The sequence below is a fragment of the Ictidomys tridecemlineatus genome, chromosome 5 (assembly GCF_052094955.1).
Source record: "Ictidomys tridecemlineatus isolate mIctTri1 chromosome 5, mIctTri1.hap1, whole genome shotgun sequence".
NCBI classification, from domain to species: domain Eukaryota; kingdom Metazoa; phylum Chordata; class Mammalia; order Rodentia; family Sciuridae; genus Ictidomys; species Ictidomys tridecemlineatus.
In genome coordinates, this window is record NC_135481.1 from 20,131,282 (window position 1) to 20,158,278 (window position 26,997).

The following is a 26,997-nucleotide window of genomic DNA, read 5'->3' on the forward strand; positions in this document are numbered from 1 at the left end:
ACCACCACCAAACATGAGGAACCCAGAGCAGCATCCTTCGAAAGCAGATACTGTAAGGCTATGGGAGTCAGAGCCAGACTCCTGCTCCCCAGAGACCCAGCCAGGAGAGTCCTAAAAGCTCACATTCTCAGTATCTGAGCAGGAAATGTTGTACCTGGACATAAAGCAGATTCAGCTGCACAGGGTCTCTCGAGTCTACATTCTGATCAGAGTAGAAGAACTTCCGCCTGAGCAGCAACGTCTCATTTTCATCCACTCCTTGTTCTCTGAATGTTCGGCTGTGATCGAGCCAATTTACTACAACACAAGACATAGGAAAGAACTGTGTTTATATTTCCTCTTAAGTGAAAGGAATTTACCAAAATAGCAGTGCAACGAAGACATGGATTTCTATAATGCAGATAGCCATAGATACTTCTTACATTAAAATTGTGCTTTTTAACTTCACTAAATAATTTCACATCTACCATATGACTGATCAAAAGGCAATTGAGGGAGAAAATCCCCAGCCACTCCTAAAGTTAGGTTAAGCACTACAATCAATTTATAATATGTTTCTCCCCTGGGTGAGAATAAGGAAACTGTTCTGTGCTAAGAACTCAAGTCAGAATTTTCCTTTAAATCAAGAGTAGATGCTACAGTCTCATCTAGTGAAGGATTTCAAAGACACTGATTATAACAAGTTTACCTCTGACTCCAAGTGGAAAAGGAAGAAAATGAGTCATGGAGGGAAACCAGACCGCTAAAGGGTGGAGATGGCAGACACTACCCCCTACCACCCCCCGACCAAGACCAGCTTGAATTTCTGTCAGAGAAACTTATCTACCATCTAGGTGCAAGAAATCAATCACTTCCCTAAGCACGTCCACAGCACTCTCCTTCATTCCTCTCTGGGTTTAACATACGTGGTGAGGGTAGGGATTTACAACCTGCCTCACTAAATTCTAAGCAACTTCAGCATTCGGAATGTGTCGGATAGACCTCACTTCCCCAGCACCTGGGAGAGTATTGTGCACACATTAAAAAAATCCTTGGGATTTGTCTACTAAAATCTCTTGGAAAGAAGTATGTAACTGAAAATCTAATGAGGCAGTAAGAAAAGGGAATAGAGAAAGTGTCAGAGGAAATGAAGGCCCCACCAAAGATCAATAAACATAATGACAGTGATGATGTCATCCCAGCACTGCGGCAAGAGCAAGAGCAAGGAGGTCTGAAGGCCCAGGTGACCTGTGTGATGAATTAGGATGCTCTTGGTGGAGGGTGGGCAGCAGGACACATCCAGCAGGCTTGCTGGGGCATGTGCGATTATATGCCACCTTTCCATGGATTAACAAAGTGGCTGTGAAAAATGATTTTCCTAAGATAAAATTTTATCACTGATTTTTAAACATTTAGGAAATAATGGATCTAAACAATACTCACAGAGGGCTGGTAACATGTTGGTAACATGTCTCCCCCTCACCAAAAGACAATCAGAAACAACTTCATTAATACACACATGTACATAAACAAGCTTCCAGATCTAAGAGAGTAAAAGAGACACAGGGACATGTTGCATGACACCAGAGGTGTGCAGTCACCAAAATCCACAGTGTAGGAAATGCTATACAACTATCCAGGTTTCTTCACACACACACATACACACACACACAAATTGCAAGAAAATAATTAAGAGATTGAGAGGGAACTTACTTCATTAAAACAGTTAAGTGGTACATCAGCCAACCTTATTTGGATCACAGTTAAAACTATTAATAAAGATTGAGAATGTAATGGAGAAAATGCAAACACAATTTATATATTTGATATAATGAAATTTTTTTAGATGTGAAATGGTATTACAGGTTTTTTTGTTTGTTTCTTTAGAAGTCTTCATCTTTAGTGACACAAGCCAAAATATTTACATATTATAAATCCCCCAAATCCTGCCTTGGGTCATGGGATGGTGGGAGAGAATGAGGCGTAGCAGAGCCTGGGTGTTGCTTGCTCCCCAAACACTTACAGTCATCGTCTGTGTGAAGCTTGGCCTTCAACTTCTCCATCTTCCTCTCATCTCGTAACAGTGTCCTATCTTTTTTAAGTGTACCCGTTCCTTCCTCTTTCTTTTCTTCAATGGTTTCTTGGATTAAAGAGTATTCTTCATAATTCGTTATTCCTAACAATAGAAATTAGGTTATAATTCTCAATGATTAAACTTCTGTCAATTCTTTCCATATAGGGCTTGAGATACTGTAGAGAGTCTCTGTTGGCGGAGGACAGAAAGAGACTTTCCTCACATGTGGACCAGAAGCCACATGTCAATGAAGGATCTTCAGCTGGTGAAGTCACATTGGAAATGCCAGGTGCAGTTCTCTAGACTGATATTTGAGAAAAGAGAACAAAGTAGAGGCCGCGCAGAGGATGATGACAAATAAGTGTGTGAAGGAATTGAGTATGCTTTCCACGAAGAGGAAACTAAAATCTACAAGGTGACTTTCCAAATATTTGAAGGGCTTCATGTGGGAGGGAGGCAGAGTTGTTCTGTAGGGAGACTAACAGAGGGTACAAGAAGAAAATCTATCTGGGAGTTGATTACACAGGCCATTGGCATGAGTATTCAAGAAGATCCTGGACACCAATGATGTTTGCATACAGTGCCAGCATCAGGTCAGGGTGAATACATCCTTAAAAAACTACTTTCCATGGAGAAATCTCTTTTTGTTTTCTGAGAGGGAAATAAAAGCCTTCAAATGTGACTTAGTGAGAAGTTCACATGTTTGTAGTACCAGTTAGTGGATTGGCAAATCAGAAGAATGGACACACTCTCTTGGGATTGGGCCTAATTTCAAGTGTTAAGGCATTTTTAAAATTCCCTAGACATCAAATTAGAAGTGGAAAAGAAAGGAGGCGAGTTATTAAAAACAAAGCAAAAACAGACATGAGCTGTGGGTGTGCTCACCTATCCTGCTGCAAATGGTGACCAGGAGCTCCCCCACCGTCTTGGAGTCATCCACCATCACTGTTTTCACAGACCCATCGAGCATCCGGATTTTCTGAGGCCTCTGTTTCTTTTTATACTCCAAAATATCCTAGACCACAAACCATTTCACAAGAGTCAGAAAATAGGTTACAACTTTGAACATTTTTCTTTAAAAAAAAAAATGAGTGCCCAGTAGATGCTATTTCCTTATTCTTTCAAAATAATCCTTTGTTGTCTTGGGGTTGCTAATGCTCTGCTATGACAGAATCTCCAGTGCAAATAGTTGTTCTGAGAAAGATTTCTTAAAAACCTGGTAGTGAAACTGTACCTCAAGAAGGAGTACCTGTAGCTCAATGACTGAAAACTACCCTCTTTAGAATAAATGTGGCCTGTGTTCTGTGAAAGGTAAGAGTTGAATTAATGAGAATTAGCAGAGGGAAATGCATGCAGCCCTTTTCAAAAGATGGTAGTGAGGGGCTGGGGTTGTGGCTCAGTGGTAGAGTGCTTGCCTAGCATGTGTGAGGCACTGGGTTCAAGTCTCAGCACCATATATAAATAAATAAAATAAATTTCATCAACAACTAAAAAACTATTTTTAAAAAAGGTGATAGTGAGTATCTGCCATGAAAAATATTTGCTACCCATACATATAAAAATTATTTATATAATTTTACTTGAAAACTGTTTACTATATTTGATTTTTACATAATAAAGGACATAAGCAATATCCCCATAATTCTTCACAGGGCATATGACAGTAGGAGTGGTTTTCACAAGAGTGAAGTACTGATATTTTACTATTTTATATTACTGATATTTTCTCACCACCTGGACAATCTCAAAAGTACACTTCATGGAAACTATTAGCAAGACACCCATGAATCAAAAAAGTGTAATGATGTTGGCTTTCAACAAAATAATAATAATGGTAAAAACAATCAGGGCTAGTAAGTTTTGGAGTTTTTGTTTTGTTTTGTTTTGTTTCGTTCGTTCGTTTGTTTTTAAGAGACCTCTTTCTTACTACTTAACAATAAATCTATGCAGGGGAAATTAATTAAAATTAATTAATCAAATATTTCACTCCAATTTATGGCATGCTGGCCAATTTGATAGGTCCAATTCACACAAAGTACTAAAACCCCCAGTATCTTATTGGCTAAGTAGAACAGAATATTCAACATGTCTTTACTCACACCCTCACCCCCTTCCACTGAACAACTCCTTTGTTGTTACTATTACCAATGGTTATTAAACATTCATCTCCAATTTGAAGTTTCTTTTTTTGGGTACCAGGGATCGAACTCAGGAGCACTCAACCACATCCCCAGTCCTGTTTTGTATTTTATTTAGAGACAGAGTCTCAATGAGTTGCTTAATTAGAAGTGGGAAAGAAAGGAGGGCCTTGTCCCCACTACCATTAAACTAGGGAAAGAGGTTGGCTTTGAACTCACAATCCTCCTGCCTCAGTCTCTTGAGCTACTGGGATTACAGGCATGCGCCACCACACCTAGCTGAAGTTTGTTTTTTTCAAAAACAAAACGGTAATTACTATTCCGTCTTAGACTATCAGACTATCTTCAGGATTACACTTTGTTCTCCCTCCCATCTAGGCTTCTGCTCCCAGCCCATCCAGGAGTGCTTAACATACTAACTCAACTTGTTTCAATCTCTCTGTGTAATTTCAAGAATCTGGATTACTGATATTTTCTCACCACCTGGACAATCTCAAAAGTACACTTCATGGAAACTATTAGCAAGACACCCATGAATCAAAAAAGTGTAATGATGTTGGCTTTCAACAAAGGCCCAGATACAAAGTGACAGGGAATCAAGTCAGTACCAGCTGCGTACCCCATTTCGCAACATGTAGTAATCCAGTGTTCTGCCTGCTTCCAGCCAAATCCCTTTCCTGGGGTCTTCATCCGAAAGAAAAAGCCCATAGTCAGAAGCTGGAACATAAACAAAAAGAAAAAGTGGTGACCAAGTTATCACTGGTTTCCAGGCCCAGAGCTGGTGGACTCGGCGAGGATGTGGGTGTTCTCTTTCACTAGAGAGACCTGTTCCCTTTTGACAACACATATAGACATGATACCTAAGCAGATCAGGAGGAAGAAGAGTTGAGTGACAGAAGCAATACTCCAAAATAAGGTTCACGTTTCCTAGGATCAGTGGGCTAGAATTGTCTGAAATTTAGGAAAACCTAAGACAAAGCACTTCCAGTTTCCTTTTAAATACACTTGACTGTGTTCTCTAATCTTGATGTAAAAATAAGATCAAGAACCCATGGAGAAAGAGAAGAGAAACTGAGGAAGTGGCTCTCCAAGCCTGAGGCAAATGGGGGCAGATGGGCCTTCATGCCCTGAAAGATACCAACAGAGCATGCTAGAAAGGTATGGCAGGAATTGTTGGAAAGTTAAACTCTATGTTCTCTGTAGAAACTCCTTATTCCTCCCTAGGAAGTCCAAAGGGAGCAGGAGCAGCTTATTCTCCTGAAGACCTCTCTCTTCCTTTATGTAATTAAGGAAACCTCAGAGACCTAGAAGAGCTTCTTCTGCTTCTCAGGAAAACAACTTCCAGGTCTTTAACAGTTTATACCTTCACCAGACCTTATGGAAATCTGGCCCCCCAATTTTTTTTAAAGATGTTTATTTATTTATTTTTTTAGTTGTAGTTGCACACAATAACTTTATATATATGTGGTGCTGAAGATTGAACCCAGGGCCTCGCACGTGCTAGGCGAGTGCTCTACCACTGAGCCACAGCCCCAGCTCCCCAAAAAAGTTTTTTTAAAAATCTGAGAGAAAAGAACAAAAAAGGAACCAAAACATAAGCCATCAGAACTGACTGGTCATTCAGATCTTAGAGTAAGGTGTAAAGTGGGGCTGTCAGCAAACTTTTCTTTTTATTTTGGAATACCCTAGAAACAGCACAGCATTTTGAATAACATCAGTAATACTTTCAGACCAAAGGATCAGAAATTTCGTGAAAACTGGATGTTCTCCAAAGGCCTGTTCTTACTTATCATCAACTCTGAATGCTACGTTTGACTATTATCTTTCCAATTTTTTCTGGAAAATTTTACCTAATATCACACTAAAGGCTTCTCCACTTAATGTGACCCTGATTTCTCAACTTTAGTCAAATCAACACCTAAATAAGGAAAGAGAATGTGGAGAAAAGAAAACAGGAGAAGTAAAGTCAATTGAATCAAGGGTTTCTACTTAAACTCAGATTAATGGGGGGCAGTGGCTTACTCAAACACCAAACATAGTATATTACAACACACCCACTTCACTGGTTTTTAAGATGTGAGAAAAAATATATAAAGGTCCCTTCAAAGGGCTTGTACTATAAGAGTTGCCCTGCGTTCTGATAGCAGAGAAAAGTGTTCCTACACATGGAACAGGGCTCAGGATATAAATAACCAATATGTGTCAGGGCAGATTTGTTGTCCTTTATTGGGCAAATGAGATGATATATCAAAAAGTTGTTTGTAAACTTCAGAGCACCATGCTGACATGTGGGAGGGTCAAGATAAGAGGTATGGCCTTGCTGATGACTTGAGATCCACACTATCAATCACAAGCCTCACACATGAAGCAAGGAGTATCCAGTCTAAGAAGACATTTCATTTACAACATACACACTAGGAGACACATGCACACCCAGAGTATCTGTTCCTTCAGCTACAGAGTGAAGAACATAGATTTTCAGAAGCTAGTGAGTAACCCATGACCCACCTTGTCCTGTTTGTGCCTCTGGTACCCGTTCCCGAATGACTCGGCAGGCATCATACACAGCTGTAGATGGTTCAAACTGCATGGTCTTCACCACGTTGCAATGGCGGACGCAAATCTTTAAGGACAGAGCCACCATTTTCCCAGATGACTTGAAGGGTCTCACTTAGAACTTCTGGAAAACACAGAGAGGCAAGCCCTGATGCTCACAACTATAGGAAAAAACAAACAAACAAAAACAAAACAAAAAACACCAAAGCAACAAAAACCACAAAATACTGAACTCAAGTCAATTCTTAAAATCCACCATCCAGATTGACCCTCTGTGAAGTCATTCTGACTGCTGTTTACATTCTGAGTGAATTTTATCTGCGAAAATATTTCTTATTTGAGGAATGTCAAGATACACTACTCCTTCATTAACAACAGCATTTACAAAGAATCTGCCCAAAATCAAATCAATTTTTTGTAGCCTGGGCAGTGGTAGAATAGCTGACATATTAAGAGAATTTCAAAATATCCAATAAGTTTACATTTGCAATATTAAGGACTATAAAAGCCATATATAACATCTCCACGTCACCCTTCTTTTTATAGGCATATTTAGCCAATTCTCTTCCCATGGGGGCAATGAAATTTAAACTCTAGAGATAAATGGACAAATTTTCTGTGTTGTAGATCACTCTATGGGTTGGTTTGTCCCCTGGGGCTGGTGACAATTGCAGGGTTTCCTGAACTGCTGAGATCTATAAGCATGGCTGGTTGTAACCCTCAGTGGAGAAGGCCACATTCTTTGATGTCATGGATGCTGTTTACGGAATGCAGCAGAGAGGATGGGATGTCTAATCCCTTTCTTTCCCCAGGATGAGTATTATAAACGTCATTGCATGAAGGCTACCTTTCTCATGCTGAAAATTGGGCTTTCACAAGAGCAAATGACTGCTCCCCTTCTAGCATTCAGGGAGAGATTCCCTTCTGAAAGGGAAGACTGAGCTATAATGTAGGCCTGGGAGCAGAAGGCAGAATGGAATGGAACACTGGAGCCCTGGAGGAGGCGGAGGACACAGACAGGAGCAGTGAGCCCTGAAGGACACAGCAAGCCTCTGGGGTACAGTCACGAGGATCACAGGAGAGAAGCTCAGAGAGCTGGGAAGCAGATGGCTAGGAAAGCAGCAAAATAAGATAACATGATGGGGAAATTTGTCCAAATTAACTGGACAATGAAGGCTACTGGAGATACAGAAGGGAGGGGGTGGTTCTTGGGATGCATTCTATGGACAGGTGGAGCTATAACCCAGGTAGAAGACACTAGAAAAACTAGGGAGTGAGAGATGAGAATTGTGGACTGAGTCAGATAAGATGAGGAATGAGACAACAATTGAATCTGGCAAGTCGGTGGTCTCTGGCAATGGTGATAAGAAGGCAGGGCCAGAATCTGAATGCAGCAGTGGTTTCAGGAGATAGAGGAGAGGGGCAGGTTCTGTAGGAACAAACTCATCTCCTGAGCAGACTTACTGGGAAGGGGGCAGTGTGGGAGGTTCAATCTTATGCTTTTTGAGGCTTTTTAATCTCAAAGTGCATATCAATTCCATTAGGAAGTTACCCATGTAGACGCAGTTTCCACCTTATTATAGTGATTGAGGTAGGGTAGCCAAAGGCTACTTCTCACCACACACTATCTCCATTCCGGGTCTGGCTCATGTTGCTAACCCTGGGTCTTTGGAGAGGAGGGGAGCTGGAAAATCTTGGTCCATGGAAAAGGTGCTGGATAGAAAGATTGTGATCCAAGTTCAATCTCAAGTTGGCAATGCCTTGGTCCTCCACACCCATCACTTCTCCTCTCTTGCCCTTCAGACAGCAGGAAGCAACCAGTTCTCATGGAAGGAGCTTCTTAACAAACTCAATGCTTAGCCAACTATTGTCATTGGATTCCCACATATCATCCTAACACTTGATGAGGGAGGCCATAGAATGGAGGCAAGGTCATGGTAGATGGTCAAAAGAATGAGGAGTACCAGATATTAAGTATATGTTCTCAACTTTCATATCACCCCAAAACAAGTATAGCTCAAAACTATCACTATTACTACATGGTAACACATTATAAAAGAAAAAAAATCAAAAAGCCAAACAAATTACTCTCAAAGGGCACTGCGCACAGGTCTAAGAGTAAAAAACCCTAGTATTCGGCTCCTTATTTTATTAAGTTTTCCTAAGCATGAAACAAGACCAAAATTTATTTCACAGAAATATTTTTAAAACAAAGAATATAAAGAAATGCTTATAAACTAAAACTTTTAAAAATAAAACAAAGTATTTTTATCATTATCTTGCAAGATGGTAACTCACATGGCCAAACCTAGATGAGGTCTGAAGTCAATGTGTTGATTTAGTCACTATCTCACAAAACCTGTAGCACTGAGCTGTTTTTAGCACCATTCATGACGGAATAAGATTCTATTCAAATTGAATACCTGTTGGCATTAAGTACTTTGCTTTATCCTATGGCAAAAAGAGAGTAGCAACTTAGAAATGTCAACTTAAAATGAATATATGTTTCCAACATTTGTGAGAATGTGGCCAGAAGGCCACTCAGGTTCCAACATCCACTACACATCCTGAGCAAACAAGGCAGCTCAGGCAACAGTCTTGATAAAGATGTGTGTTCCTTCTGCATTGTCACATTTTTCTGGGCAGCACAGCATTGTGACAGCTTGCAACTGACATTGGTTTTCACTTCTGTATCCTAAGCCCTCTGCTAATTCCTACTTCTCCAGGCTTTTTAATGGTGCAGACTTAGGAAGGCTGATCAGGTTTCCTTTTCTGGTTTGGCTACAAGGAAGCTCAGAGTCAAATTTGTGCACAAGTGCTTGTAGTGGTGTTACTTTCTAATCCCTGCCTCTATTTTATGACCCTATTCTGGCTACTCTTTTTCCTTTTACCCCAATTTGAATGTATGTTTTCAGAATAAATCTTAAAACTTTTTCTTTTCTTTTACCTTTTGGTAAAAGACAGAATATAAGTTTGTGAAATTCACATTATTTTTCCTTTCATAATCTCTTTTCACTCTGACCATTTTTGGGCCCTTGTTATATGTGTGAAGGTTACTCGGACCAATACAGAAACTATTCTGTAGCATCTGTTGGAGAAGATGAGCCAATGGAACCAATGGTGAAACCCAGACATCCTCCTTTTAAAATAAATACTTCTTACTCCCAGGGTGCTGTAAACAGCCCAGGAGGCCACTCAGGTTCACCCCAGTCCACCCAGAGACAAACAAGCTCAGCTCCAGCCAAGGCCCTCTCCAAAACAAATGCCCATCATTGGTCAAGATGAGCAACCACCCCTTGGATTTCAGCCTGGTAAGTGAGGGCCATGCAATGCTCCCTGCCTTACCAGATGCACAGCTCTGAGCTGGTTACTTCATTGGTTATCAGCTGCCTCAGTTTCCTCCTCATTGAAATGGGGGAGAATAATAGATCTACCTATAAGGTTGCTAGTGAATTAAATAAATTAAATTCATAAAAGGCATGAAGACAGTGCGAAGTTTAGGATTTGTTATTAACGTTACTGATGGGGATTGGAGAAACACTGGAAGCAGCATACTTCTGTATTCAGCTACATCTGAGCTGCAAAATTCATTTATTCTTTATCCTGCATCTATTACATTCTAGTCATTATAACAGTCATTAGGGAGTAATGATAGACAAAACTCCTGTTCATATGGAGCTTTACCTTCTAGTCAGTCCTTGGTTCAATACACAGATTCTGTGCCATCTTTTATGCAAGACACACCACATGCCTTTTTCTAGATACAGTGCTAGCTGAGGATGAGCTGTGAACCTGAGTGTGCTTGCGGAGTAATTCTTAGGTTGTTTTCTTGGAGATTACTTAGATTCCCCCAACCCAAGGGCTCAAGAGGAAAAAAATTCTACTAGCCACACAGCTTATACCTTATAGTTAGTTTGTCAATAAATTCTGCCCAGTGTTAACCTAAGGGAGGCACTGCTGGGGCTCTGCACACTCCTCTGTAAAGCAGAGGTGCTGGGTCACTTGGCAAGACTGGAGGACCAGGTGACCTCATCTCAATGGAGCCTCTACTCTACAGGACAGTAAGAGCTGGATACATCCCCATTCCCTCTCCACTATTACCCACTAGAATGATACTGCACTTAATAGTGGATGGCTATATCTGCTCTAGAGGTGTTATATTGCCCTGTTTGATAACTGAATGTATCACATAACCAAATGTCCTCATAACAAAAAGGCCTTTATAAACCCATCCTTCAACTGTGTTTACATCTCAAGCTCCTATGAGCAATTCTAGTTTCTCAAAGCAGTGCCCAGCAAAGAGCTTTCCCTTCTCTCCAGCTCTTACCTGCTCCTCTGTAAGGGAGGAGTAGTTCCTCTAGCAGGTAAGAACCCACCATGCACTGGGTCATAGCTACACAAAGGGCCCGCAAAAGCCAAAGTTTTACCCTCTGTATTGCTCTCTAGGCTGTCAGGGCTCATATACTTGAATACTCACCTTGAGCATTCAGACTCCATACACTTGTGCACACCAGGCACAGCCAGGGGTGTACCAACATCAGGAAAATAGGTCAAGTCAACCCTTCCCTGCAAGATTGCTGTCTTGTATTTAAGAAGGGACCAGCAGACAGGCAGCTGGAGATTCCCTATGGCCTCTTCTCCTGTCTAGCTCTATCAAGGAGATGCATTTTCTATGAACTCTCTGGCTCTCCTTAACAACCTTGTCTTCCCTCCTACCTCAACAGTGCCCTTCCTACCCATTCTCAAATGGTGAGAACCCAGAGGGCAAAGCCTTAGTGGAGCAGCTCCCCTTATCTCCACATCTATAATTTGTAAAGGCGCTAATTATAAGCTCAGGGAAAACAGCAATGCACACAAGTGACATGATTTTTCCATGTGACTCCTACCCACGGTCCAAGACAATCATGCTCCCCTCCGCAGCAAAATAAGGTGATAGAAAACCTCATTAGTTTTCTTCAAAGAGGCAAGAGAGGCCAGGACTACTGTTTGACTTTGAATACTTCAACTTGAAGTAACCATCATTAAAAGTCAATTGGATAAGTAGCACAGGAGAAATGATTAGCTACCCAATGAGTGTGAACAACAGGCTAGGTAAGACAATATAAATCCCAGGTAGTGGTTGACCCTAAGTAATTCACAGGGCCACCATTGTATATTCTTGCCTGTTCCAGTATACCAGAAATAAGACGTCTATACTACATGGTATCAGGAATACATTTGTCATGAGAGGGCCATTTCTCCTCCTGACCTCTATAGCAAGGGCTGCATTATGATAGTCACGTTTAAATCTCAGCTCAGTGCCCAGCACTCAGTAGATGCTCAATAAATATTTATAGAATTATTATGTACTTCATGGAAATATTTAAATTGATTTTTAAAAAGTTATTAAGAATTATTAGGGGCTGGGGATGTGGCTCAAGCGGTAGCGTGCTTGCCTGGCATGCGTGTGGCCCGGGTTCAATCCTCAGCACCACATACAAAGATGTTGTATCCACCTAAAAAATAGATATTAAAATTATCTCTCTTTAAAAAAAAAAAGAAGTATTCACACCAATGTCAAGACTAAAGGATGTCCAGAGCTCTTTAGTACTTTCAAATACATAGTGTCACACTAGACCAAATTATGGCTACTCATTGACAATCAGTTCCAGGAACCATAGAGGCTCAACCCCAAGCTCATAAGATAAAGTTCATCTCAGCATACAAAAAACTCAAGAAAGAACCAAAGCCACGTCAGTTAAGAATCACTGGCTGCTCCACAAGGGCCAAGTGAACTGCTCACAATAAAGTCCCTAGAGAAGGGCTAATGTATATTTACTTAAAACAGGAATGGAGGAGCAAGTCAGCATTTCTTCCTCCACTAAAAGAACCAGAGAAAGTGCCTACAATGTAGACTTCAGACAATAAAAAACCCTTTTGGTACTCTTTGCCATTTCCAAATGAAAAAACTATAATCTTGAAGTCAAGAGATCTTCCCAATACACTGCAAGAAAAATACCAATAGTTTTCAAGCTATTTCAGGAAATAGAAAAAGAGGGAGAACTTCCAAATTCATTCTATGAGGCCAACATCACCCTGATTCCTAAACCAGACAAAGACATCTCAAAGAAAGAAAACTACAGACCAATATCTCTAATGAACCTAGATGCAAAAATCCTCAATAAAATTCTGGCGAATCGGATTCAAAAACATATCAAAACAATTGTGCACCATGATCAAGTAGGATTCATCCCTGGGATGCAAGGTTGGTTCAATATACAGAAAGCAATAAATGTTATTCACCACATCAATAGACTTAAAGATAAGAACCATATGATAATCTCCATAGATGCAGAAAAAGCATTCGACAAAGTACAGCATCCCTTTATGTTCAAAACATTAGAGAAACTAGGGATAACAGGAACATACCTCAATATTGTAAAAGCTATCTATGTTAAGCCTCAGGCTAGCATCATTCTGAATGGAGAAAAATTGAAGGCATTCCCTCTAAAATCTGGAACAAGACAGGGATGCCCTCTCTCACCACTTCTGTTCAATATAGTTCTCGAAACACTGGCCAGAGCAATTAGACAGATGAAAGAAATTAAAGGCATAAAAATAGGAAAAGAAGAACTTAAATTATCACTATTTGCAGTTGACATGATTCTATACCTAGCAGACCCAAAAGGGTCTACAAAGTAACTATTAGAGCTAATAAATGAATTCAGCAAAGTGGCAAGATATAAAATCAACATGCATAAATCAAAGGCATTCCTGTATATCAGTGACAAATCTTCTGAATTGGAAATGAGGACAACCACTCCATTCACAATATCCTCAAAAAAATAAAATAAAATACTTGGGAATCAACCTAACAAAAGAGGTGAAAGACTTATACAATGAAAACTACAGAACCCTAAAGAGAGAAGTAGAAGAAGATCTTAGAAGATGGAAAAATATACCATGTTCATGGATAGGCAGAACTAACATCATCAAAATGGTGATATTACCAAAAGTTCTCTATAGGTTTAATGCAATGCCAATCAAAATCCCAAAGGCATTTCTTGTAGAAATAGATAAAGCAATCATGAAATTCATATGGAAAAATAAAAGACCCAGAAAAGCAAAAACAATTCTAAGCAGGAAGTGTGAATCTGGAGGTATAGCGATACCAGATTTCAAACTATACTACAGAGCAATAGTAACAAAAACAGCATGGTACTGGTACCAAAACAGGTGGGTGGACCAATGGTACAGAATAGAGGACACAGAAACCAATCCACAAAATTATAACTATCTTATATTTGATAAAGGGGCTAAAAGCATGCAATGGAGGAAAGATAGCATCTTCAACAAATGGTGCTGGGAAAACTGGAAATCCATATGCAACAAAATGAAACTGAATCCCTTTCTCTTGCCATGCACAAAAGTTAACTCAAAATGGCTCAAGGAGCTTGATATCAAATCAGAGACACAGCGTCTGATAGAAGAAAAAGTTGGCTACAATCTATATACTGTGGGGTTGGGCTCCAAATTCCTCAATAGGATACCCATAGCATAAGAGTTAACAACTAGAACCAAAAAATGGGACTTACTCAAACTAAAAAGTTTTTTCTCAGCAAAAGAAACAATAAGAGAGGTAAATAGGGAGCCTACACCCTGGGAACAAATTTTTACTTCTCAAACTTCAGATAGAGCCCTAATATCCAGAGTATACAAAGAACTCAAAAAATTAGACAATAAGATAAAAAATAACCCAATCAACAAATGGGCCAAGGACCTGAACAGACACTTCTCAGAGGAGGACATACAATCAATCAACAAATACATGAAAAAATGCTCACCATCTCTAGTAGTCAGAGAAATGCAAATAAAAACCACCCTAAGATACCATCTCACTCCAGTAAGATTGGCAGCCATTATGAAGTCAAACAACAAGTGCTGGCGAGGATGTGGGGAGAAGGGTACACTTGTACTTTGTTGGTGGGACTGCAAATTGGTGCGGCCAATTTGGAAAGCAGTATGGAGATTTCTTGGAAAGCTGGGAATGGAACCACCATTTGACCCAGCTATTCCCCTTCTTGGTCTACTCCCAAAAGACCTAAAAAGAGCATACTACAGGGACACTGCTACATTGATGTTCATAGCAGCACAATTCACAATAGTAAGACTGTGGAACCAACCTAGATGCCCTTCAATAGACGAATGGATAAAAAAAATGTGACATTTATACACAATGGAGTATTACTCTGCATTAAAAAATGACAAAATCATGGAATTTGCAGGGAAATGGATGGCATTAGAGTAGATTATGCTAAGTGAAGCTAGCCAATCCCTAAAAAACAAATGCCAAATGTCTTCTTTGATATAGGGAGAGTAACTAAGAACAGAGTAGGGAGGAAGATCATGAGAAGAAGATTTACATTAAACAGGGATGAGAGGTGGGAGGGAAAGGGAGAGAGAAGGGAAACTGCATGGAAATGGAAGGAGACCCTCATGGTTATACAAAATTACATACAAGAGAATGTGAGGGGAAAGGGGAAAAAAGGGGGAGAAATGAATTACAGTAGATGGGGTAGAGAGAGAAGATGGGAGGGGAGGGGAAGGGAGGGGGGATAGTAGAGGATAGGAAAGGCAGGAGAATACAACAGACACTAGTATGGCAATATGTAAATCAGTGGATATGTAACCGATGTGATTCTGTAATCTGTATACAGGGTAAAAATGGGAGTTCATAACCCACTTGAATCAAAGTGTGAAATATGATATGTCAAGAACTATGTAATGTTTTGAACAACCAACAATAAAAATTAAAAAAAAAAATTAGAAGACTTCCTCACAAGGCCACAAGAACCGAGAGGGCTCTGCAGGGGTGTGTACTCCAAGGATCCCTCCAACTCAGCCTTCTATCACCAGACACCTTTGGCATTGGCACCTGAAATTCCATCATTGACTCTCATTGTTTGTAAAGATTTGTTCCCAAGTTAACTTTGCTATAAAAGTGTGTATGTGCACTTATTACCTCTCACTGCTTTAGAATGCTAAGTCTCAGAACCTTTCAGGCAAATTAGCTGAAAGCTTCCCTTTATTAAAGATGCCTTATTATGAGGAGCTTCTGCAGAAGGAATGGTAGCGTGCTCTAGAAGAATACAGAAGTCTGGCAGTGAGTGGGAAAGTGCTAGAAGAAATGTGGAAAGGGAGGGCAGCAGATGCTTATGTTTTCAAAGCTTTATGGGTTTACTTAGAGCTGATTTTTAATGCACATAGCATTCTGAAATGCAGAGGCAATTGGGTTCAAACTGCTTAGCCCAAGAATCAAGGCCCCATCCACCACTGAGCCTCATCTGCCCACTTCCAAATCACACATAAGAACTCTCTACACTAACCACATGGATGTATGTTCAATCCCTGCACAATTGCCTAATTATTTTAGCCCATGTATCTGAAATGCCCTACCCTCCTTAGCAGCATCTTTTTGTTAATCAACCCTCCAGCCCAGCATTTGGCTTTGCTTCTACCCACTAGTTTTTCACGCCACCACAGCCAGAAGGCCTGCTCTCAGCTCTGGCCCTCAGGTGCTCTGCTGGACCACCTGCTATCTCCTGGTAATTCTTTGGTGCTCCAGAGCTCTGTAGTACTTTCAAATATAGAGTGTCAATGGATGTGCTTAATGGGCTAGAAAGTAAGAGTGATTTTTTTTTCTTTTTTGCATCTTTCTTTCACAGATTATAAAACAGGAGATCTGGGAAGATAAATGAATTACTTCCTTGCATGTGGACTATGTTGTTTTTTTGTTGGACGACTAAAAGTTGCATTGGCTCTGCAGCAATCTCATTGTACCTGTGATGGCCAAGACTGCTGAATAAGTCTTCCATATGTTCCAGTCCTATTGAACTCTACTGTTTGGTCTCTCTGCTGTTTTCTCCCTCGTTGCAAGCTACAGAAAGAAGGTGGCTCTGAATTGAACTTTGGGTTTGAATTCTTTTGTACCTTAACTTATTCAGATGATTGAAAATAGGCTTTTTACAAAAACAGATATGATAGAAAAATAAAAGGTCATGTCCAAGAAAAAATAGAATAAAAATAAAAGTAAAGGTCAAAGCCAGGAGAACTGTGAATTATTTACCATTCATTTGGGGAACTGGGAATAACTCCTCCCATTATTTGGTTTTTCTGACCCTTGCTGACAAGCCTATAAAATCTCAGATGCTCCTGGCTGCTGCGGAGGCTGATGAACAGAAGCTTTGCCTTTAAGGCACTTATACTAGCTTTCAGTTGAAAAAAATAAAGCTTTGCCCTACAATGATCTGGGGGTGGAAGGAGTAAAATTCAGTATTTTCCACATCAAACCTGGAGGAAGATGGGAAAAGAACTGCACATAAGTTCTTTCTCAAACAACCTTCCTCCTGCTTGTACTTAATTTGATGCCAAACTGTCGTGGCCCCCACTGAATAGCATCTGTCATGGCAGCATGGATTTGGATTGTGAAGTGATGGTGCAAATCAACACAATTGCATGTGGTTTCACTTAAGAAGCGGAGGAAGTCTCTATTTCTTAGTTCCATTCCCTTTCACCAGTGGGACCAGTGACTCTAAGGCTGCAAAACCACAGGGCATGTCATTTGCTAAGGCAAAGCATGTGGTTTTTGAAGAAGAGATTTTGAAGAAAAAAGGAAGGAGAATTTAAAAATGTATTCTTGCCACTTATCCATCTTAATCCATTAACCACAAATCAGAAAAGCATTTCTGTTAGAGACCTGACCTGAAAATCTGACATTTATTTGGAAAACTGAAACGAATTAAGGAACTTGACTGAATTTTTCATCTCTGAAGACTCCAGTCCATCAGCATGTCATCACGTGATCAATCCAGCATTCGCAGATTGCATTTGATCTTCCAAAGGATTCTCCTTTTATATGACTACTCCCTCCAAGATCATTTCATCTTATACTTAAATGTTAGAATGTTGTGGTAAAATTATACATAGCCTTTATCTCCAACTTGAAAATCATTAGGTTTAGACCTTCATAAACTAGATATAGATTTCTATAAACCCCTGCTAAAATATTCCCATTCTCCAGAATGCAAGAGTACTAATAAAACATATATTTTAAAAATTTGCAAATAATGGCAGCCAACCTATAAGTGAATATGTGCCTGGTACTGATTCTAGGCCATTTTTCTGAGACAAGAGCACCAAAATCTTCACATAATCCTGTACTGAAGGGTTGAGACTTGGCCCAAGTAGAGCAACCCAAACACAGCAGTTTTGAGATGTCAAAGTCCATGATAATATGTGCTCTTTAAAATAGAGACATAAATATAATGCTTGAGTCAAGAAAGCAGCAAAATGGTAGAAACACTTTATTATTGATGTTTTCACTCATAATTGAACTTGCACTTGTTGCATTATTGTACGTCATACTAAAGAAAATACTTTGCTTACTGATGCTGTGAGTAGGTCCCATTCACCCTGGACAAAGCAGATTTAATACAGTTCATGCAGTATGAGTAACAAGAACACACAAAGAGGGTAAGACTTAAACCCATCTGTCTCAATCCAGACTTCCATGTCTCTCCCCAGTTTACCACAGCTCAGCTCTGCTAACATCTGGATACATCTCCTTATATCATCTGCATATTTTTAAATAGTTGAGTTGACATACTATATATGATTCTGTATCTAAGTTTCTCCATTCTAATTTCATAATAATAATTTCCTGCAATATTACAAATTCTATTGAAAATTTATTTTCAATAGAACTATAATACTACAACATAAGGTCCCATAATTACTTAGCTGTGTTTTTGTTTTTGTGCATACAACTCTTTGCAAGTTTTCACTCTCAGAAATAAGGTTAGAGTAATAATTTTTTTCTATTTGAAATCTTCTTTTTTTATTTCAGATTTTCTTAAGCCAAATATCCTGTCCTTTTTTAAAAGGAATTATCGCTATTTTTACAGAACAACTCAGAAGATATCAAGATAAGAAATTAGAGGACCCTAATGTGCAGATATCAGCAGTCTGATTTATAGGGTGACTGAATGAATATGCATTAGACACTGTGAAAGCCAATAATCAATCCAGGTTTTATAGTTCAGTCCACCCCACAGAAATATCCTGCCATCCAAGACTCAGGCTACAAGGGACCAGATTAAGAGACAGAATGGACAAAGGAATGAATAGGAGAAAAAACATCTGGCACAGGCAATAAACCAGATTTACAGAAAGTAGAGAAGAGATAGTTGCTTAACATAAATTACAAAATATATTGCAAACAGTGCAAATGACAGAAGGAGAAAAGATTGAATTCAACTTTACTACAAAAAATAGTAAGGATGTACCTGGTAAATACCATTACTCTAACTTCTGTATGCCCAAGTTTCTAGAACTGCCTTCCAGATTGAACCAGAATTACAAAAAGATTTTAATTAAATTGAAATATTCTGATGGAGTATCATCTATCCTATCCTTAATAAAATAATGCCAGATCAAAAGTCTTGCCAATTGAATCAGTGAGTTATGAATAAGATTTACATTTCCAAATAACAAAAACAAATCATATTTAAGTCTGCCCATATAAATTTCACTTCATCAATAAGCACAAGGAAGAAAAACATGTCCCCATAGAGGGAACCTGAAATGATGAATTCTCAACAGCACAACTGAGGATAGCAGAGCATTTTAAAGGCTTATTTTAAGATACTGTCACATTTATTTGTTTATCTACAACCCAGGCTTATTCTTAGAAAACAATTTAAAAAACAAATATAATACTCAAGATAAAAGTGGAAAGATAATGAAAGAAATGCAAAGACGAATCTAGAGAGAAACAGCAAAAGATAAAGATCCCTAAAGAAATGTCAAGACTAAGGGAATTTGACTTTAAAAGTGCCTCATTAACAGGGATTATGATACAATCTTTTGTCATCTGTCAGTATTGGGCTTGTAAAACCGATATTCATTCTGTCATCCAAAAGAATACCTAAATCAGTGTTGGGGGCTGAATTGTGTCCCCCCCCCCTCAAATTCATATATTGAAGTCTTAATCCCTAGTCACAGCCTGTACACCTATGGCCTTATTTGAGATGGGGTCTTTACAGAGACAATCAAGTTAAAATAAATTAATTAGCTATAGTTTGGATCTTGAATATTCCCAAAAGGCTCATGTATTTGATCCCCAGCCTGTAGGGGCCAAAACCCTAATCTCTTCCTATTTCTTTGCCACCATGAAGTGACAAATGTTCCTGCCACGATATACTGTGCTGTCATAGGCCCAAAGCAACATAGCTTGATACTTCTGAACCATGAGCCAAAATAAACTTTTCCTTGTTTTAAGTTAGTTTTTCAGATACTTTATCACAGTGACAGAATGCTGACTAATGCAGGGTCAATGGTAACCCCAAATGACTGGTTTTCTTATAAAAGGAGGAGAAATTAGATATGAGAAAGGTGATGTAAAGACACAGGGAGAAGATGGCCAACTCTAACCAACAAGGGAGGCCTGGGGCAGACCCTTCATTCATAGCCTCAAAAGGAACCAAGGCTGCCAACACCATGATCTTGAACTTCCCAGGTTCAGAACCATGCAACGATCAAATTCTGTCATTTAATAATACAAGCAGTCTGTGGTACTTTATAATAATAATAAAAAAACAACTATAAAACTGACATACTTATCCAGGTTAAGTGGGGCCCAATTTTAGTTATTATAATTTTCCTAAATGTAGGTCCTTTGACATGAATTGACTAATAATAGCATCAACAATAAGTAGTAATCTGTGGAGAAATTATTAACATGAGCCTATGAACATATAAGCATAGGCATAGATGCAGGTGATGGTGCAGGCCAAGGCATAATCAAGTGCATGCATATATGTTGTGCCCAAGGTCCCAGAGTTGATAAGCAATGGAGGGTGGGACCCTAACCCCATATGCTCCTTGCTACATTACCATTATTCTGTACTACCCAACAAAGCTACATTACAACATAGAAAACGTCTTAAACAGTAGGATCTATGAAGCTTTGTAGAATTTACTCTCTTCCACATTTGCCTATAAGCATCCTACATAACATTTTATTGAAGTGGTAGAACCTTAGTATTTGGGGATTTGGCTAATTTTGATTGCTGTTGTTGTTATATAGACATCTTTCAGGAATTAAATAAACTTAACTACAATAGAAGCCTACTTTCGGTACTCTAATCCTGATGAAATGGAATGGCTTTCTTCTTTGTAAGACCACTGCTCCATTATGTAAAGTAACAGTGACAGGATGCCTCTCTATGGAATCTCCCCCCATGTTCAGCACAACTACTCCAACATGCAGACATATCTATGGTCCATTAGTCTAGTGGACGCAGAAAATAAGGTCCAGATTCTAAGGCTGGGTAACAACAATACAGAGGGGGAAGCAAGACTGATTAAGCAATATCTATTTATCAATCACATAAAATATATAAGATACTGCATTGAGATGTTAGGGCAATAAACAGGATCAAGTAAGGTTAATCTTGCACCCAAGGGGTTTCAACTCCCCCAGCACACATATGACCTAGGTAGAACCCTGAGGGCCATTTGTTAGACCAATGCTTTCATGGAGAGAGGAGCCCAGGCTTGCTCTCCAAAAGCTCCCGCAGGGTTGGGGGAAGAAAACAAAGAGCAATGCAGTGTGATAAGTCTGGAAGAGGACCTCAGTTGATCTGATCACTAAAGGCCTTCCAATGTCTATGTGATTCATGGATGAAGTCATAACAAAGAGACTATGTGGCTGGGAGTTCTTGAGGGTTCTAAAGGACTCCAAGATTAATATGGAACACTTTGGACCCTCTGAAGCAAAACCCATGTGGGACAGAGCAGAATTGGCCTCTAGCACAAACAAGTAAGAGCTGTTCAACAATATCCAACACAGTGGCACAAGTCCCCAGGATGAGACTTCATCCTTGGTTAATTATTTGTTTGTAATAATTGAAGGCCTAAAAGCAGTTTCTGACACTGCCTAGAAATATGTGATGATAAATATGTATGTGAAATGGAGAGAACACAGATAATTTCCAATTAGTACTCACAGAGGCTTTGTGGCTACCCTCTTAGTGTGGTCCAGTGGCTACATCCAGTGGTTTTATTCTTGTGGGCTTTTGCACCACAGCTCTCAAGCCAACTACCGTTGATAGGTTTTAACACCAGTGTCATCATGTACTGATGGGGAGGGAAGGTTATTTAAAAATATCTCACTATAAAACTATCAGGCTTGTAAACAGATAGATGGATGATTATTAATGCTACAGAAGGCATCTTGACTTAAATAAAAATTCACTAACAGGCTCCTTGGCATTGTTTTAAATGTTTGTGCCCCCTTCTAAACCACCGTAAAATGTAACCTCCAAAAGCAACAGTAATAAAAGATGGGTCTTTAGGAGGTGATTAGACCATAAAGGCAAAACCCTCACAAAGAGATTAATACTTTAAGTTTGCTACCCTTCCATTCCTTCTGCCACATGAGGAAATGGTGTTTGTCCTCTCTAGAGAAGGCAGCAACAAAACACTATCTCAGAAGCAAAGAGAAGCCACCATCAATCCCTGAACTTGCTGGTCCCTTGATCTTGGACTTCCTAATCTATAAACTGTGAGAAACAAACTTTTATTGTTTGTAAATTTCCTAGCCTTGGGTATTTTGTTATAACAGCACTAATAGACTAAGACACTCCATTAAAATTCATGTTGACACACAATTGCTTGCTGTTGAGTGCTCCTGAGACTGTTGCCTTTAATTCTGAGTTCCTCATTGAAGACAGCTTTAAGGGCCCAGAAAAACACTCCTTCTCCTCCATTATTTCAGTTGACCTCAACTTTTATCATTAAAAAAAAAATTCACAGGCCTTAATATTTCAAAAAGATTTTATTCATCCCCAAATTACATGGATTTATACTAGTCAACCTGCCATTTTCTAATCACCAAAGACCTAACCCTGATCAGCAGGCATAACCACTACTTCTAACACAAGGCTGCTGCAATTCAATCCAACTTAGGGCAGACCTTCCCCTCAGCTTATCTGCCTGCTGGGCTCTTAAATATGGAAGGTGTGCTCAAGGACTTCCATGCAAGGAAGCACAGCTTTGCTTCTTCACTTCTTCCATCCACCTCCTTTCCCTACCTGAGAACTCTGATAGGAGTAATCCCATGTAGCTGGGTTCTAGGTTGTTCTCTGGAATCTGTCTATCCATCATTATTGTGGCAATCAAAGGAGAAGGAAGGCAGCAACCCCAGCAGACAAGGCTGAAGTGAGGATTAGGAGGGAGGGGACAAATGCAAAAGAGAGAGAAGAGGACTTGGGAGGAATGGGAATCTACAGAACTCATAGGAAGCTGCTAGGCAATCAAGTTTATTTTATTTATTTATTTATTTATTTATTGTGTGTGTGTGTGTGTGTGTGTGTGTGTGTGCTTCATTACATATTCATGTTTCCGCTGATTGTTACTATCCTGGGTGAGAAAAGTCCCCAGGGAGAAAGAAATAATTTATCAGAATGAAAACCTCCTTTCTGAGTTTTCCTCTTTTCTATTTATCTTCTGAAAGACATCTAGAAAATTTATTGGGGGGAAAACATCTTTCTACCCCTCCCCCAATTGCCCCCAACACAGAACCCCTCCACAGTGATGAACCAGTCTGAATGTCAAAAAGAATCAGGAATCTTCTCAGGAAAACATAAATATGTATAGACACCAATACTCCATCACCCCTGAAATGTTAAGCAGAGCTATTTCTCTATTCTCTTCTTTATTGATTTAGTTATGTGGTACATAATAATAAGAAAGCAGCAAGGTAACAATGCTACTCACCACCAGGTCATGCATCAAATAAATGCAGACCAAAAAATACATTCATTAGATTTCGTTGGGATGTATCCCCAGAGAGCAGTAAGAGAAACAAGAAATCAATGTCAAATTTGCCACTAGAACAGGGAGAACATCTGCTGAAAGGCCATCCTCTGGGACAAGGGCCTCTTGCCTGCAGAACTCCTCCACTTCCAAGATGTACACTCTTGAGGCTAAGTCTCACTGTTTGGCAGGGGAACTGGTGGGAACAGGACAAATATAGTGGAATGGACTATAAAACCAAAGTACCAAGGAGTCAAGTCCTGCTGGAGTTTAGGGGGCCCTTCTCAATGTCCTGTTATTTTTTAGACTGAAGGACTCCTAAGGGGGTATCTTCAAGTTACTGCATCTAAACTCTAGTCCTGTTTTCTGGCTCTGTTTCGTGGCACCAAAAGCGTGGCTTTACCTGCACAGTCTGTTCTTTTTTCAAGTATTTTAGCTCACAGTTTTGGTAGTTTCAGTTCATGGTTGGTTGACCTGTTGCTTTTGCACCTGTGATGAAGCAGTACATCATGGTGGGAGTACATGGCAGAGGAAGCCACTTACTTCATGGTGGACAGGAAGCAAAGAGGAAGGAATTGGGTTACAATATCTTCAAGAGTCCCCATACATTGTCAAACAGTCTCATTTTTCATACCTAGGAGTATAATTGCTGACTCATGAGGATCCTGATTAATCTTTTGAGGAACTGCAAAGGCTGGTTTTCCAAAGCATGTGCACTGTCCCAGCAGATGTGTATAAGGGTTCCAATTTTTCCATATTCTCTCAACACTTGTTACCTTTAAAAAATTTTATCCATCTTAGTAGGTAAAGTGATATCTCATTATAGTTTTGACTTGCATGTCCCCAATGATTGTACTGATTGGCCACTTGTAAACCTTCTTTAGAGAAATATTTATTCTAATCTTTTGTCCATGTTTGAGTTAGATTATTTGCCTTTTCCCTCTTGGTTATCAGAATTCTTTACCTATTCTGGATACTATAATCTTGTCAGATATATGATTTGTAATATTTTCTCCCATTCCATAAGTTGTTTTTCACTTTCTAGGCAGTGTCCTTTAATGCCCAGAAGTTTAGTTTTGATGAAATCTGATTTAACAATTTCTTTCATTGCTTATGCTTTTGACCAGTACTTCATCCAAGGTCACGATGATTTATATTCATGCTTATAAGAGTTTTATAGTTTTACTTCTCATAACATTTAGATATGGTATCTGATCTATTTTGAGTTCATTTTCACATATGTTATGAGGCAGGCATCCAAATGTATCTTTCTCTAACATTAAAACCAAGAAATAGCTTTCCTCTGTTTTTCACCTAATGGTAGAGGTGAGGAAAGGCAGGAAACCAAGTCTAACATTAACTGAGGAGTGAGGAGAGAACAACTGAACTTTTCCTGAAATTATCTTTAGTAACTGTAGAAATTCAGTGTTTTGAGGATTAATTGGGATGGGGCTCAGTGACTATAATTTCCTAATGAGTAGCCAACTAAAATGGATTAAGCAATAACATCTTCAAACCAATAAGATTAAGTAAAAAGCTACTGGACACTAGCGATATGCTCTGAATATGGTTATCCCCTAAAGTATGACCTAAAGATTTCTTTAAGTCACATTTCTTTCAAGCTACATATCACAGATGATGAAATCAACAGGACTAAGCAATATCCAAAAAGGAACACAAACTAAGTCTGACTGCAAATGTGACAGTGTTTCATGGATCATTCTGTAAATTCTTCTTATATATTATACAATGGAAAATCCCCTCTCAACATAAACAAAACAAACAAACAAAAAAATAACATGTCCTGACACAGAAAATTATCTAAATTAAGAATGATGGGAAGAGAGTGTTGAAATAGTCTATGCTTTCCCCCAATTGCCTTTAGAATATTCATGGATTTTCTTAGGGATTTTTCTAAGGCTTAAACAAATTAGAGCTCCATCTTAATTGCTGCTTGGGGCTTTCTCCTATTTTTAAATAATTTAATAGTTGTTTTATATTAGGTCCTAAAAACACTGCAAAAATAGAGAAAATCAAGAAGGACTAAAAAGACAAACATTTAGGAAGATGAATAGAAAATATGCAAATATCAGTGTATCAGTTATTCTCAAGGGAGCAACCACTTCAGTAACACCTGCTCTAAGCCAGGCTCTTGTAAACAAAACAAAATTACTACCTGCAGAGTTCCTAGCTCAGCTCCACAAAGGCCCACTTAAGAATGTCAGAACAAATTTGAAAATTCCTCATTTGGAAGAAAAATACACAAACTAATGTCTATTAACATAGGAAGGCAGGTTAAAAAAAGACAAACCAAGATACCTACTGAAGTTCAGCTCAGTGTTCTTCTCTTAGGATAAGAATGATCTTGGAATCAGTATTATTTGGGAAAACGTCACAGGTAGCTGATGTGGAAGAACCATCTCAGGGAGTCATGGAAATGCCATTTATTGATCTTCCATTATGTGCCAGTTATATGTTTCTCCCGTGTGTGCCATATAGATCATGCAAATCTGGTGACACTAGGAGGTGGCAGAACTTAGATGAGGTCCACCATCAAAATTTCTGATATGAAAAATGGAAAACTGAGAGTTAAGCTGCTGAGCAGGTCCATGTCCAGAATTGTCTGAGGAATCCCTGCAGGCTATCAGGGCAGGGAACTCCTGGACTATGAAAAGGTGCAGTGGAATACCCTTATTTTCTGATGGAGTCCCATTAGATCACCAAGGGCTCTTTGTTCTGTTTCTACCAACAATAAGCAAACTTCTGGCTCCAGTATTTGTTCTTATGAATGGACTGCCTCTCTAAGGGGCTTCCAAACAAAAACTCTCCTCAAGGACTCCCCTTTATGGAAGGGGCATGCAATATCCCATTAACTTTGGCTGTCCTTTTCTTCCTTTTCTCATGATTACTATACAGGCAAGTCCAACCCTTCTCCCAAACCTCAATCTTAATTAGGAGTGCCAATTATGAAGACTTAACATCTAGATTCTCCTTTTTAAAATGCCTGTATTTGGGGCTGAGGTTGTGGCTCAGTGGTAAAGCGTTCATCTACAATGTGCGAGGCCCTGGGTTCTATCTCAGCACCACATAAAAAAAATAAATGAAATAAAGGTATTGTGTTCAACTACTTCTAAAACATAAATATTTTAAAAAATAAAAATGCCTGTATTTTAACAGATATAGAAAAAGCACATGGTCTTGGCTATAATTCATACATGCTTACACTAACTCCATTTAATTCAACCAACATTTATTAAAGGTCTATTGAATACAGTCTTCTAAATATCAATATTATTTCAACTTTTGCTCCTATTTCAACAGAATTGTCTACCTGAGATTTTGCCTATACAGGTCACCCAGGATGACTACACAGTGAAACCTGGATCTGTTGCT

The 26,997-nt window shown here is 39.2% G+C and overlaps 1 protein-coding gene across 5 annotated transcripts in view; it reads right to left on the reverse strand.

Moving 5' to 3' along the window:
* The window catches only part of Tln2 (talin 2), a 405,316-nt gene that overhangs the window by 175,617 nt on the left and 202,702 nt on the right, over positions 1–26,997 (reverse strand). For all 5 annotated transcript variants that reach the window (XM_078049521.1, XM_040275958.2, XM_078049522.1 and 2 more), the window contains 5 exons: positions 6,700–6,871; positions 4,811–4,908; positions 2,939–3,068; positions 2,003–2,155; positions 155–297 (listed from right to left, as the gene is read on the reverse strand). In XM_078049521.1, coding sequence (XP_077905647.1) covers positions 155–297; positions 2,003–2,155; positions 2,939–3,068; positions 4,811–4,908; positions 6,700–6,835 — 660 coding nt within the window. In that variant the 5' untranslated portion in view covers positions 6,836–6,871. The remainder of the gene's footprint in view (positions 1–154; positions 298–2,002; positions 2,156–2,938; positions 3,069–4,810; positions 4,909–6,699; positions 6,872–26,997) is intronic.